The sequence below is a fragment of the Gossypium raimondii genome, chromosome 2, assembly GCF_025698545.1.
Source record: "Gossypium raimondii isolate GPD5lz chromosome 2, ASM2569854v1, whole genome shotgun sequence".
In the NCBI taxonomy this organism is placed as follows: Eukaryota; Viridiplantae; Streptophyta; class Magnoliopsida; order Malvales; family Malvaceae; genus Gossypium; species Gossypium raimondii.
Window position 1 is genome coordinate 13,173,452 of NC_068566.1, and position 16,387 is coordinate 13,189,838.

Below are 16,387 nucleotides of genomic sequence, written 5' to 3' on the forward strand. Positions count from 1 at the left end.
TTAATTCGACCTAGTTGAATTGAATTATAGATATCATTGAAATGATTTATTTGTTTATGGCTTACTAAGCTTCCAAAGCTTACTTTGTGCATTCTTCCACAGTTTTATAGATTATCGAAGCTAGCTCGGACTTGGGGATCGTCGGGAAACATCATCACACTATCGATCATCTTGTTGGTACTTTTGAAGCTTTGTATATATGGTATATGGCATGTATAGGCTAGTGAACTTTTGGTATATTTTGAAATGTAATTCTAGCCATGTGAGTTGGCTTGGAAATGGTATATATGATAGAGTTGTGTTTAGGATTATGTTATGAGATGAATCATGGTAATTGATGTGTATGTATATTAGCTATGTGTTTAGCATGCTTATTATGATAGGTGACATTTTGATGATTAAATGATGGCAAAGAATGAATATGGTTTATGATTGATTGGTTGGTTATTTAGGTACGGTTCTAATTGGTAAATAATGACTATGTTTTAGGTATGTTTTGTTGGTTATATATATAGTTATAAAGTGACATATTGATGTTTGTATTAGGTTATGAAATAGTATAATTAGCTTAATATTGAATGATGGAAATTGGTATGAATTTTGAGGCTAATTTGCTAGCCGAAGAAATGAGAAGTGAATTAATTGTGTATATGAAATTTTGGCATGATGCTTAGCATATAAATTTGGTATGTTTGGTTCGGCAATTGAACTCAGAAATAACTATTGTTGTTCTGGTGAATTACGCATAAATTAGTAGTATCAAAAGTATATTGGCCATGTTGTAATGTTAGCTATTGTCTTATATGCTAATGAATAATATGTCGTGTGATATGGGTTGACTATGTGATTCAATTTTACAAATTTGATTAGTAGGAATAAGAGGATGGTTATTAGTTGAGTTTGGAAAAAAAAATTGTAAAGGAGATTATATTACTTTGTGCTTAAATTGTAATGAATGACTATTCTGAACCGTGTTTTGATCAGTAATGCCTCGTAACCCTAATTCAACGACGGATTCGGGTTAAGGGGATTTACACAAATCAGATCATACGGGCATTATGGTAGGCCTATGTTTGATTGGAACGACGTTTATGACCCTAACGAAAAATCTAAATTTTAGCTCACACGCACGTATGGATTCACATGGAATAGAAGACTTGCCTGTGTGGTCCACACAGCCTAGAACACACCCATATGGCTGAAATATTAAGTTACACAGTCTAGCACACGGCCAAGAACACGCCCGTGTGACTCAAAACACACAATATCTCTCACATGGCCTGGACACACACCTGTGTCTCTGACCCATGTGACTCTGTTTCACAAATAGTGAGTTACTTGGCCTGGACACAGACCTGTTTCCCTGGCCCGTGTGACTCTGATTCATAAACAGTAAGTTACACGCTTGTCACACGGTCTGACACACGACCGTGTGGCATCGACAGTCCTGTTTTTTGGCGTTTGAAAGTTGCAGAAAAATGGGTTTTCGTTACACACCTATTAGAGATTCGATGTAGAATAATAGGAAATGATCCAAATCCCTAAAAACGACAATCAAAAGTTCAATCAGCGGCAAAAACGAAATAGTTTGCATAAACAACAATCAACCAACTATGTTGAAACTTGAACGCAAATCTCCAACTTAAAAACAACCATTACCTTCGCACGATACAACAATTCATGAACCTAAGTCATTTGAGGAACAATTTTCCTCGAGACCTTCTCCTAACAAACACCAATTGAACATTTAGACAAAGGATTCGAGCAGTTTAATCAGAAAACCAATTTTTGACCAAAAGCGAACAACATCAAATGTTAGCAAAACTTTAACACCAAAACTTATAGAATTAACCTTCAGTTAAAGAACAACAGAAAAAGAAACTTTCCCGACCACAACAACAAAAATTTAACAAGCAGAACTCAATAATCTATATAGCAAAAAAGAAAAGAAGAAAAAAATATAGAAGAACTAAAAAGAAGAGGAACGAGATAGGGAAGAAGGAAGATACATTTAAAATGCGGAAATAAAAATATATTTCAAAAGAAAAACTAAATTAATTCTGCAGAGTAGCAAAAACATATCTCCATTTCACTTACGCAAAGACTCAAACCCCTAACCGCCAACACATAACTAGAGTGCAACGCCACAAATACAAAGACTTAATTATAACAAAAATTAACAGAAAAATATGTAAATTTTGGGAGTGTTACATTTTACTTATTGTGAAGAATCATAGATGATTTGAAATGATAAAGATAAAGTGTAAAGTACATAAATGCCTTTTCTTTTGTTCACATAAAATTAGTCAAAGTCAAACCCAAAATTTAAATGAATGAGCCACAATTTCCCATGATTTAAATTCCAAATCCATTGCCACTAATTTTCTATCTCTACACATAAAATAAATTCATAAATTCTTAATATAATATTCTTGAAAATTCTCAAAGTATTCTTTAATAGAGAAATGACACTTTTAGTCGCTTTCTCTTATCACTTCACTTAATAATATCAAATATGACACTTAACACATTAAATCTTCACATAACATCATAAAGCTCCATAATCTGTCCAACCATACAAAATTACATTTTAATCCTTTTAGGCCAAAAATGGAAAATTTTCAATTTGGTCCGTATACTTTTATTTTATTCCATTTAGCCCAAAACTCAGTTTTCTTGATAGAAATTGTTATCAATCCATAATTTCTCTAATTGGTCACTTTTCTCTTTAATTCTCATACTTTTCCAACTTTTTAATTTAATCCTTTTATCCATATTTTCACATCCAAAATTTAATTCATTGATTTTCAACCATTAATCATTATAATTCCTTTTAAAAATTCCCTTTATTGGTCTCATCTTTAATTTTTTCTCAAAATTTTACTGTAGCAGGTCTCGGAACGGTTCCATTTATTGTACTAGAAAAATTAGGGCATTACAAATTATAACAACAACAATATACCATAGCAGCCCAAGGTGGGGCCTTGTTTGGATTTCAGTCCCCTCCATTTAGTACTTTAGATTCTAGGAGTTAAATTTTTTTTTTTAAATTAGATTTTTCAAAAAAATTAAGGTTTAATTAAAATTTTAATAAAAAATTACCAAAATTTTGGGGTCAAGCCCCCTAACTCCAATTACATTATGCCTCTACCTCCATTTATCTTTTTTGTATCTTATTATTTAATAATTGTTTAATGATCATTCACAAATTGATTCACATTTAGAGCGATTTAGTATTCTTGTTGAAAAATACTTTTGAGAGGTTTGATTTTACATTTCATGTGTTTAGCATTACTACCAAAAGGTTTGGTGAAAATTTAAAAGGTCCATTTTAAACATGATGTTATAACTTAACATGAAATAATTTAAATGATATTCAAAATCATTAATATTATAACATATTAAAATTTATAATCATTAATATTATAATATTATAATCATTAACATGATGTTATAACTTAACATGAAATAATTTAGATGTATAAATCATACTTATAATTAGACATATGTCAAATTTAGCCCTAAATATTTGTATTTTTGTCAATTTGGTCTTTATTCCTTTTTTTGACCCTCAACTATTTTAAAATGGTTGAATTTGGCTATCAACCTTTCAAAAGAGTTAATTTTTGTTTTAACGAAATACTTACTAAAATATCAAATTTTTAGACATGATAGCTTGCATGACAATCCACATGTACTACATGCTTCTTCTTCTTCTTCTTCTTTTGAATGTTTTTATAAAATTTAAATTATTTGTTGAAGTGACATATAAGACAAATAGTACTATGTCAACATGAAGTATAAGCGGGTTGTCAAGCGAATTATCATGCAAACATCGTTAAAAATTAATATTTTAGTCAATATTAAAAAAACAATTTGATTATTTTTAAAGGTTAATGGTCAAATTTAGATAAAATAAAAATAAAAGCCAAATTAACAAAAATGTAAGCGTTAAGTGCTACATTTAGTATTATGCCTTATAATCGACAGATGATATAAAAGAGGGACAAATTTATAATTTGACACTCAAATTGACTTTTAAAATTCAAAAACTAAAATTTTCAGATTTTTTTTAAAACCGGTTTGAAGAGTTAGTTTAACTTGAAAAGTTCCTTTTTTGGTTATTTCTAGCATGAAAAGTACTTTTTAGTCTCAATGTTAAACACATATTTAGTTTACGAGTCTAACACATTTTAATAAGGCACGTTTAAGTGTTTCGACTATTTATCATTTCTGATAAAAACTTATGTTCTGTGTTTGATATATTTGAAATTTTAAAAATTATAATATTGTTGGATATACCAACACCTAGGTTTAAAATATGAATAATTTAGTATTTGGCTGTCATTTGGTGCATGGATTGGTTGCCTCTATGCTATAAGTACTAATATATGTATTTAAAAAAAAACTTTATGTATTTGAATAATATAAAGGTTTGTGTTTGATAAAGTTATACTCAATTTTTTTTTAAATAAAAGGGTTTTTCATGTATTTGGAGTATTATGTGTAAGAAAAACGAAAAGTTGGAGCAACATAAACCTTAGTGGCTAAATCGGTGGTCCAGAAGAAATCCCTGCCATTTTTCCATGTAATGAAATCTCATTTCTCAAGTACCAGAGCCAGTGGGTTCATCCTTAATTACTAGCCAGCATTCAGAGCTGGTAACCAACCTATATATAAAGCCTTTCACCAATTCCACCTACAACACTTAATGAATCCTATATGTGACAGATAAAGAAGAATATAAGGAGTTGAGTTAAACGCTGTAAATGAAACAAATAAAATGTTTCCCAGCATCATTTGCAGAAGAATAGAGTGTATCTTCTAGCCAACCGAAAAGAAAAAAGGGGGTTAGAGTAGAGAAGTGCCACAAATGACCACCACTGCATAAATGCTGAAATCTATGAAAAGTGCTCGCATTGTCTGATAGGCCACTAACCCTCTCTCCAAAAGCATAACGGCTCCATCCCAGTTTTCCTTATTATCTTGAGATGCTGCTGCAGGTTTCTCTTCCTCCACCTCTGCCGACACCACTCCTTTCTTGTCCAGAAACAGTCGGCTGAGCACAATGGCCAAGTCGGTGAGTAAGATTATGTAAAGAGGCTTTGAGGCTACATTGCTGTCCGACCTGCCTATACTCAATCCAAGCAAGGGAAAATTAATATGAGAAAGAAGCACACAAATTGCTATGAATAGGGCACATAAACTGCGTGCTCTTTCAGAAGCTATAATGCAGGAATTCACTAGTTTTGACGAGAATAAATTAGGTTGATTCCTGCATGCTTTTTGGACTAATTCCGCATTGGTTGATGGTTTCCGGTCCTGCATTGCCTTTGACTTATCCTTTTCTCCCACCGCACGACCAGACATCGGATGTTTATCAGTTCCAACATCTACGGAGTTGGCACTTGATATTTCATGCGTCCCACCTTGTATAAGATTACTAGAAGTTGAGGCTTCACTCAGTCCCGCAGGTCCAGCTGCCAAAATTGAATAAAAGTAATCAAAGAGCGCTGCTATCTCCTTCAAGAAAGAACTATGTATTGCACACATTAAACAGTGAATATTTTGTTTTTGTATAGAAGGGAGATGAATAAGAACCAAGCACATCATGTACCACTGATATTGTGAGATTGATTTGTTTGCGATGTCTGGTCATCGTCGGAGAAAAATGCGTTACGATCTCGAATTCCGTCGTTCTGTGCATCAAAGCTTAAGCTTTCTCTCCTTGCATCTGTCAGAAATTCAATAAGACTAACGATCCAATTGACTAATTAGAAATTTTTTGAGAAAAAAAAAATTATACGAATAATTCCTATCAAACAATCGAAGAAGACTACCCCTATTCAAACTGATGTATGTTCCAGGTAAAACTGATGGTAGCCTATATAAAGAACATATATGACAAAAACAGGCTCCGATGAGATTGTTTAGCAGATCAGAAACAAAAACCCAGTCTCAAAACATTCACAGAAGCCTGATGTAATTAGAAAAGGGAAACCCATGCAAGCTAACAAGTAGATTTATAAGAGGTTACCTTTGGCATGGGTTGATGAAGGTGGAATGGGGTGATGTTCTTGAGATTGAGGACGTGCGGACCGGATTTGAGACATCCGGTTCAACCCTTTCTCAGCATTTCTCCTTTTCCTTTCCTCTTTCTCCATGTTAGCGGCTGCTATCTCTTTCTCGCCGTCCGTTGCCATCTCTGTCTCTGTCTCTGTCTCTGCTTCTGAATTTCCTTTTTTGTTTATTTCTTTGCGCCTTTGAAAAATGTAGGTTTGTTATTCTGTTAGAAATTTCAGGGAAACGCTGTCGTTTCTATCGTTCTCCCCCGTGTTTTTCTCCCTTAATTTGTAAATTAAAAAATCCCACACTGCTTATTGATGAGGGTTTACAAAGCGCTGTACAATATAAATATGAAGCAAGCTGCAACTAGCCAACATACTTACCAGAACGGGGTCTATGAGCGATCATAAAGGCTCATGGCCTAGGACGGTGACCTTCATTGCACTTTGGAGGGGTGCTGCTGTAAGGTCTCCTCAAGTAGGAGAGCCTACGTCATAATTTGTGGCAGCGGGTATCCAAGATTTGATCGTTGTTTTCATATCATCTCTTTGATGGTTGCTTCCTCTTCGCTTTAAACAAAGCTTTGTATCACTGATTGTTTCTATTTGTTCGCAAGAAAAATCTAGTCCCACGTCAAATTCAGAATGTGTATTTTTCTTCATGACATGAAGACCAAGTAAAGGAAAAGTCGGTATTCATTTCTTTCGCTTTGATCCACCTTCACAACTTCAAAGTTCACTTTCGACCTTCTGTTGCTCCATTTTGATCCTTTGTTAATCAACTTGCATTTGTTTCTTCCATGTTGTCTGGATCAAGTGTTGTGTTTATATAATATATTTAACACGCTTAGTTTTTTATGCATCACACGTTACTTAAATAAACATATGTAATTTTGTACTTTTATTTTTAAGAATTTAGTCCCTTTACTTTTTAGATTTCAAAATTCAAGTTCTACCGTTAAAATTATTTTATTAAATTCAAGTTCATTACAACATCATTTTTCTATTGTATGCAAACAATTGAGTTTTTTTCTTCATTTCAAAATTTTACACTAACAAATTTAACAAAAAATATATTTCTTGTATTAGCAATTGTACCTAAACTTTGAAATCTTAAAATTAAAAAGATTAACAGCACGTTTGGTTGGGGGGAATGGAATATGGTTGTAATGAACTAGAGTTGTAATAGAGTAGAACTATAATGGAATAGAACTGTAATTAGTAATTCAGTTGTTTGGTTGAATGGAATGAAATAGAGCTATAATAGCATTCTTGTATTTGGTTGAATGGAATAGATGTTGTAATAGAATAAGGAAAAAGTATTAAATGACCAAAGTACCCTTAATAGAATTTTTTAGGTAGATGATTATTGTTATTGTTATTAAATTTTAATAAGATTATTATTAAATATAATTTAGTCATATTTTAACATAATTTTTACTAAATAAAATTAATAAAATAATATATAATTTAATAAAATATAATTATTATTAAAATATGAATTAATAAAAATTATAATATATAATATTAGAAAATAACATATAATCTATTTTATTATTGTTAAATTGCAATGCATATTTAATGTGCTAAAATATCATTAGTGAAACAAACAAATTAATTATCTTCTAAACTAAAAAGCAAAATATTAGAACTAATAAATAGCTTGAGAATTATAATTTACATCCAAACATAATGTTCATATATTAACAAAAAGTTACATGATGTCATTAACTTATATGTCATAATCTAAATATTAAATTTTACAATACTAAAAAGTTACAACAGTCTATGGCATTCTACTAATGGCATCTTACCATCCAAATATTACATATACAAAAAGTTATCAAAACATCACCAACACAACCATGATTTTTAATGGTTAGAAAGAAATCTTCTCACCCATTCCAATCGAACTGAAGAAGGTAGATTGAAAAAATGAGCATTTGTGTTGGATGGTCAGGAATTTTGCTTAATGCATGATAGCGCTCATCTTCAGTTAATCCTTCTACTCGCATAAGGTCGGATATAATTTTTGAGTACTTTCTTGGATCACTTTCTCGGAGGCAATGCTCCTATTTAATTCAAGGCCGACAGTTCATATGTTTTCCCCCAATAACATGGTAGGATCAATAATTGAAGTAGAAATTTTTTCAATTCCATTATCCATCTTTTTTTTTCTTCTTTGAAGATGTGGAACCACCTTGGTTTGGCTTCAGCGGTTACGATTGTGTAGCAGAGACATCCATCTCATCCAAGAAAACATCATCTTCATATCCACGGTAATTCTTTCTTTCTTCAAGATTATTTGTAGCAGTTACATCCTCAGCATCTATTTCTTCAACAATATATGCAGTTGTTCGAGCATCATTCCTAGTGGCTCGATCTTTTGCATATATGGAAGTAAGTTGGTCATAATAAGAGAAAATACGATGTCTGAATTGACTGGCTGCTTTATGACTCTATAAAAAAAGAAGAAGGAATCTACATTAGATATAAGTTTGGTCAAAATAAGATTATAAAAACAGGAAATAATTCTTACACTTATATAGTTCCACACAGCATCTTCAACAACAAGCATCTGCCTATGCTCGTCCCAACCAAAGCTGCTATTTTCTTTTCCACTGAGCATGTCGTAAATGATTGTCCAATTCATTTTCAATGTCCTAATCCTCAATTCAAGATTAGGTTTAGCTTTCAACATAGCATGAGGTAAAATATTTTCTAACATTCTTTCCAGCTCATTTAAATAACCAGCTTTGAATCCCGTATCTGCGTTATAGGTTCAAGTATTGTACAAGTCGACCATACAAGCAACCAACACAACATTTTCTTCTAGAACCCATTTCCTTGTGGTTCCTCGAGAATTTTGGGAAGAAACACTTGATTGTGAAAAACCTGACATAACTATCCTCAAAATAAAAAAAAATAAATTAAAGTTGTAATTCAACAAGTTCATTACAATACATAAAGACAATTCAAACAACACCAAAGTTTCGTAAACTAGATACATGAAATACCGTAAACAAATTAATCTTCTACTATGTTTTGATAAACCTAACTAATTTCTAGATACTTGCCATTCATAGAACATTTGATTGGCAAGTTCCATCCTCCAAGTAGCCCATGTATCTGATGGATGAATATTTACGATATTTGGTTCATCGTCATCTATCACATTACTAGTTAATCCTTCTCCCAACTCTGCTTTAATAGGATTAAGACTCATAGGTTCGAATAAAATTATGGAGTAAAAAACATGCAATAATGATTCTATTATGCACCCTCACAGGATAGAATGATGAACTCCTAAGCATTCTCCATCTAAGTTTTAATAATCCAAAGCATCTTTCAATAACATTGCGCACTGAAGCATGTTTCATATAAAAAATTCTTTTGAAGTACTTGGTTGGTAACCCCGACACCACTCATTAAAATGATATCTTTATCCTCTAAAAGGTGCGAGAAATCTCTCACAATTTGTATAACCAACATCAACTAGATAATAACAACCTATAAAAAAGAAAGAAAAAACTATTTATCATGATTAACTTTCCTAAAAAAAGTTTGATATTAAAAATTACTTCAAATTTATCCAATTCTGCACTTTACCATGAGGAACTTTTAGTCCATGTCTCCTACTAATAGCATCTCGAATAACTCGTCCATCAGCAATAGAACCTTCCCAACCAAGAAGAATATAAACAAAATGCATATCAGGTGTACCAACACCTAACATATTTGTTGCTATGTCACCCTTTTCGTGTTCGATATCTAGGTTTATCAATTGTTGGAACCCTAATCTTGATGTAGGTTCCATTTAAAGCACCTAAACAATTGTACATCACATGTATAAAACCTCAGGTTAGGTTACTATATTTAAATCTAAATAAACTAAATTATGTATGAGATATATATGGAACTCAATCCAATACCTTGAACCATTTCCACCTTGGGTCTGTAGAATTAGCTGTAATTGACTCTTCCTTTTTAAATAGCACATCTTGTAAGCATATGACAACATTTAAAACATTGTGAAATGATCTACTAATGGTTTCCCCGGACCTATTAAAGTGATGCTTAATAACTCGATTTTTAAAGTGATAAGAAATGATATGTAAAAATATTGCCACTTGCTCATCAACAAACATGTTCCTTGACAACTTCAATCCTCCTAAAGTTTGTAACATCTCACATAGTTTAAAAAGGTAATTCTATTCATCCTAACTTGTTCAATAAATGTCTCATCACTAGCATATACAATTCTTTTCACATAATCTCGTTTTGCATAAAAATCTAAAACATATGATCTAATCCTTGGTCTATAAGTATGTAGGCTATAGATGACACCCAATGTAACTAAGAACCAACCCGCAACTGTACACATTTGCAACCATACTATCAATGCAAGGCCAATTCTTTTGCGCCTCACTTTGTATTATTAAAGGTAGGTGATTCATTAATGCAAGATATTAAAATGTGACATATCTTCAAATCATAGTAAAAGGGTCACGTTTCTTCAATACTAATTTCAATAACAGTAAAACAAAATCAAAGAATTTAATTGTTAAAGAACTTACAATGATTCAGTGAATATAAGAGGCTCAGCTGTGGGTGGAGGAAGCAATCAAACAAGCCAAAGAAGAAGAGGAAACAATAACACATTGTCAAAGAAAATGAACAATACATATTAAAAATCTTTGCAAAGCACAAAATAGAAATTACAACTATCTTTGCAAGTAAAAAACTTGAAATTCATTTCTTTATCAAATTTCATTCAACAAAACTAGCTTTTGTTTTGCAAATAATAATTTCTTGAACAAAAATTATAGTTGTTTAAAAGAAAATTTAATGATGAACATCTAAACAATTGTACATAAAACTTTTGCTTCTAGAATTTACATTAAGCAAAAAGTATAGGATTTCATTAACTTAGTAACTTGAAGTATGCAACCCAAAAGTGGATAAAAATGGATAAAATGATTTGTATATATATTGTAGAATGATTTACAAATTTTGAAATAACAAATATGCCCAGTGTTTTTTAAAAATAAAATATGTTCATAGTGTTAATTATAATTTTAATCAAACAATATAAGTAATATAAAAATTGTTTAAAGACCAAAATTTAATATAACATAAATGAAACATATTGAAAATAAAAATAGTTTAAAAAATATTAACAAAAGTGCATTTAAAACTTATAGAATGAAGTAGTTTAATGGTAATAATTTCATTGTGATTGTCATGATTTTGTTTTTGTTTATTGAAGAGTTTTTTAGTTATTATAAGCATCATGATAATTGCAGATCAAGTCCTTGTACATTTAATATGATTTAGTTAGGTCTTTTTTTTGTTTAATTTTGTATATGATTTTGTTTTGATTCAATTATTATTTATTAAATTTTGACTTAACATAAAACTTAATATCTGTGATGTTAAAATCTAACATGATGCACTCATAGTGTATAACTACCGTGAGTCATCAAATAATTAAAATAAATCCACTTGTATTTATTTTAAATTTTTTATGATGTGTCATCATTTGATTTGTATAATCACTTTATCAAATATAAACCTAATCTATCATAACCAATTTTTGAGATAATCATACAAGAAACTTAAGAAAGTAATAACTAGTGAAAAACTGAAGAAACTTTGAGCAATGCTTCGACGGTTCATAAATCGAGAGGTGTGATCTAATAACAAGTAACTAGAGGGAATTAAGGGGATAGTGGAACCGACCAACTTCTCCATACAAAAATATCCTGAGAAGTAAAATCATACCATGAAGATTGGCAATTTCACTCTTGTTTCTCTTCCTCACGTTTGGGAGCTTTTTTTATCTCGTCTATTGTATCGTCCTAAATGGATGAAAAAAAATCATAGTTAACGAAGAAAAAAAAGGAAAGAACGCACATATATAGATAGCAGCTATGCTACACAAATTGCTCAAAGTACTCGTATCCAATAAATGGATATGAATATTGTAACACCCTTAACCCCGTCACCGTCGTCGGATTCGGATTACGGAGCATTACCGGACAATCAAAAACATTTAAAAATCATATCCTTCACATATTATTAACATTATAAATCATTCATTCGCATGCATACTATCCCTAAATCGAGCCCCCCTGAGGCCCTAAAAATAGCTTAAGAACATTTTGAGACTAATTTTAAATAAAATAGGAAGTTTAAGAAAAAGCTGCAAAAATTGGAAACATGGGGTCACACGATCGTATGGCCAAGCCGTGTGGAATCACCCCAGGCCATGTAACTTTCAAACATGGGACACATGGCCGTGTCCCAGCCCGTGTCCTCACCTGTGTAACTCACTGAATAGGGTCACACAGCCGTGTACCAGATCGTGTAACTCTCTGAGTTGCCCCACACGCCCGTGCGCCAAGCTGTGTGTTAGGACATGTAACTCACTAAATTGAACCTTTTGAAATCCTCAGATGAGACACGACCGTGTCGCCAGGCCGTATGCCTTACACGGTTGAGTCACACACCCATGTCTCAGGTCGTGTGAACCCAAATTTACCTAAAATCAAGCCATTTCAAATCATTTCATGCATAACCTTTCAACCCATTTAAGCACACTTTAAAGGAACCTAAACATCACCCAAACACACATCAAAATGTCATTTCAAGATCCAAATTCGAACTAACCAATATGTCAGTCAAAGGCACCACATTTCATCAAAACATTTCTCACCAAAGTAAAGAAATTTAGCTACATTTCAAGCACAAACTTAGTTCTTCTAACTACCACCACATAACAATCGACTTAACCATTCACATTTTACTTTAAACATACCATATAAGGCTTATATTCCAAGTGCTTAAAATGACCAAAAGACTTAAACTTATCAAAGCATTTAAAATCCATCAAACAATACTTAAGTTCAAAACATCTTTGTACCAAGATGATCATAACACATTCAAGAGCTATTACTATTCAAGGTCCTATACATGCCATATAGCCAAAATATCCAAAATCTACCAAATTAGTCCTTGGGATAGTGTGCTTCTTCGAGTTTGATCTGATCTCTCAACCACAAAAATGAAATCTACAAACAAAGAACAAAAAAAATGTAAGCTTACTTGAAGCTTAATAAGTTCATAAAATTTAACGATAGAGCTTACCACAAGTTATCCTAATAATATAACTGAATAACAACAAAGATAATTCTCTGACGTTCACAATCTACCATAGATAAGAGCCACTCATTTCATTAAACCAGTTTGATCAAATATCATAACTCAACATTTTAGAAACGCAGAGTATCATTCATTCGGATAGATCCCAGATTATTGACCATTTCACAATTCTTCTCACACAAGCTGTAGAGGATCTGCAACGTATGCAAGACCTCAGCCCTTGTTATGTTTCATTCATTAGAACAAAGCATTTAGTCATTTCACTAAATCTTAATGCTTCTCACACAAGCTGTCGAGAATCCAAAACTTAAGCAGGATTCTCAACCATCAGATTAGTCCATATTATCATAAAAGAATTACGTGTCCTTTCGTCACTTCACGTCCCGGCCCAAGGCCTAATCACCTTAACTATTCTTTTTACCATATCTCATTTTGATCCAATAAGCTTAGCAATTCTCCAAGTTGGATATTCATAAATCTTATGGGAAGAAACACCAATTATAAGAATAAAAAATTACGAACTTACCGGCTGCTTCGTAGTAATAGCCAAAGTACGTGGACTACTCTGTTACCTTGTCTTTTCCTTGTTCCTCTACACATTCGTGATCTAAAACAATAGTTTCATTTAATTAACTAAATCCAAAAGTAAAATTAACTTATTTTACGCAATTAAGTCCTTTTTACTACTTTATGAAATTACCCTCAACTTTTCATTTTTATTCAATTTAGTCCCTAGGCCTTAATCATGCAAATTATCCATTTTTATTGAAAACCCAACCTAACTAAATATCAATAGCTCCCATTATAACCCACTTTTGTAATAATTTCACATCAAGTCCTTGGATTTATAATACTTTATCAATTTAATCCCTAAACATTAAATTCATTAAAAAATACTTTACTAAATAACCAAATATAACATCAAAGCTTAATAATCCTCCATAAAATTTAAATAATAACTCTAACTCAAAAATGGGACAATCTAAAACATTTAACAGTTTCATAAATTGATCCTCGGGCTAGCTAGATTAAGCTAATACGAACCTCAAAACATAAAAATTACTAAAAACGGGCTAGGATTCAGTTGCAAATCAAAGGTTCAAAGTTGAAAACTATGGAAACCCTAGTTTCCCTTGTGTGTTGTGGAGAAGATGAGTAAAATGAAACAATTACCATATTTATTTTACTTTAATTTATTTTATATACTTAGGTTTTTTGTAAATATTTCAACTTTCATAATTAATTCTTAATTAACTATTATTAGGCCTAATTAAACTTATCCGCATGTGTATATCATCATTTAAATCTATTAATTTAACTCCCATGGGTTAAATTATTCATTTGGTCCCTTTAATTTATAAATTTAACTTTTGCAGCTTTTACAATTCAGTCCCTTTTACTTATTAACTATCCAAACGATATAATTTCTTAACCAAAAGTTAATACAATACTATGTATTTAATATTTACTAACTGAAATGTCAGATTCGTGGTCCTGAAGCCACTGTTTTTGACACCACTAAAAATGAGCTATTACAAATATGGGGATATGACCTCCAAGATTCCTCCAAATATATGAAAAACCTTAGAAAAGCATGTATTTTTGTGAAATAATGATATGAAATATTGAACATGTATTTTTGTTACATGATAAACTCGAAAATAAAAAAATTTGACTACTTTAACCAAATAATAGTTGAGAATTTTATAGAGGATACCACTACTTTAAACTTTTGATTTTGTTTCTTTAATCACCAAATTTTGTGATAAGAGGAAAAACACTATGAGTAGCAGAGAAAAAACACCTTTGAAAACATTAACAACAACACTACTACAAGAATACAATCACGCACCTTGACAAGACAGCTAACAACTTGCAGCAAAGACACACAGCTAAACTTACAATAAGAATAATAAAAGAAACACTAACCAATCACCCATGACACATTAGCCATCGATTCAAAATTACAACAATGAACTTTCAAAGTCACCGAAATTTATTTTCAAAGAGAATTCCCCTAAAAGAGCATCAATAACAGTATCCAAATCACTCCTTGAATCGTAAAACATCAGCTTGATGTAACTCTATAACCACAACCAATACTAGCACTCCAAAATAAGTGCTTCTTAATAATAGAAAATAAAAATTAACACAAGGCATAAACCTCAAAACAAGCACCTAAAACATTCCATAAATCTCCACAATCAATTGAGAAAAAAACACTCCTACAAAACCAAAAACTTGGAAAGGAGTAGAGGAGTCTGTTGATGGGTAGTGTGGGCAAGGGGTCCATTGGACATGATTCCCAAGCCTTTGTACCCTCCAACAAATACCCCATCCCATTCCCACATCAAACATAAATCCACACTCATTTCCCCTCCTCTAAACTCACCTTCTTCACTTCACTAATCTCATAATACAAGCAAAAGCACTCCCCCACAGGTCTCTTTTCAAGACCTCTGTTGGATGCTATTGCTAGCTATTTTCTCTTAAAACCAAATAGAAAAAGGTAATCTCACCTATATCTATACCTTGTAGAGATACGTGTATTTTGGTATATGCTGCTACATGCATGTTTCTTGGGAACTTGTTATTTTTTGTTTAGCTTTAGCTATTTCCTAAGCTATTTTGTTTTGTTAAATGTGCAGATAAAAAATCTAGTACCAACTGCGTGGGTAATAATAGTTAGAGATACTTGAAATGAATAAAAATTCCATTTAGCTTAAACAATCACTCAAAAACTACAATTGTTTCTTCAAAACAAATTCAAATATAATAAAAATGGCTAAAAAAAATACTCAGAATCAAAATAAAGTGAAAATCAAACGCATACCTAAAATCGAATGGGAATGTGGGAACAAAAAAATAATTAAATGGGAAGATGGAAAAAGAAAGATACCCATAATCAAAAGAAAGTGAAAATCAAGCTCTAAATCACATATTGAAAGATGCCTAAAATCAAATTGCCTGGGAATGAGAAAATAGGAAAAAGAGGAAAAAAATTGAATGGGAAGATATAAAAATATAAAAAATGAAAAAGATCAAATCTGATAGGAAAAATAAATAAGAAAAATGGAAGGTATAAAAAGGAAAAAAAACGAAGAAGAAGAAGAAAAGAAAATACTTGTAACAACCCGTTTTCAATGATGTCAGAAACA

The 16,387-nt window shown here is 31.7% G+C and overlaps 1 protein-coding gene and 1 non-coding gene across 3 annotated transcripts; one reads left to right on the plus strand and one right to left on the minus strand.

The window, feature by feature from the left end:
* Window positions 1–4,556: 4,556 nt before the first annotated feature.
* On the minus strand, window positions 4,557–6,293 carry LOC105777896 (uncharacterized). 2 transcript variants are annotated; one of them, XM_012601405.2, is made up of 3 exons: window positions 6,038–6,293; window positions 5,618–5,734; window positions 4,557–5,480 (listed from the first exon to the last, which is right to left on the minus strand). In XM_012601405.2, the coding sequence occupies exons 1-3, from the start codon at window positions 6,201–6,203 to the stop codon at window positions 4,852–4,854; spliced, it is 912 nt and encodes a 303-aa protein (XP_012456859.1). In that variant the 5' UTR covers window positions 6,204–6,293; the 3' UTR covers window positions 4,557–4,851. The 2 variants fall into 2 exon arrangements, with proteins under 2 accessions (XP_012456859.1, XP_012456868.1); XM_012601414.2 differs by having other exon boundaries at window positions 4,557–5,754; window positions 6,038–6,186.
* A 148-nt stretch (window positions 6,294–6,441) lies between these two features.
* Window positions 6,442–6,604, plus strand: LOC128039516 (U1 spliceosomal RNA). Its single transcript, XR_008194017.1, has one exon. It is a non-coding gene; the product is annotated as a U1 spliceosomal RNA (small nuclear RNA).
* Window positions 6,605–16,387: the final 9,783 nt, after the last annotated feature.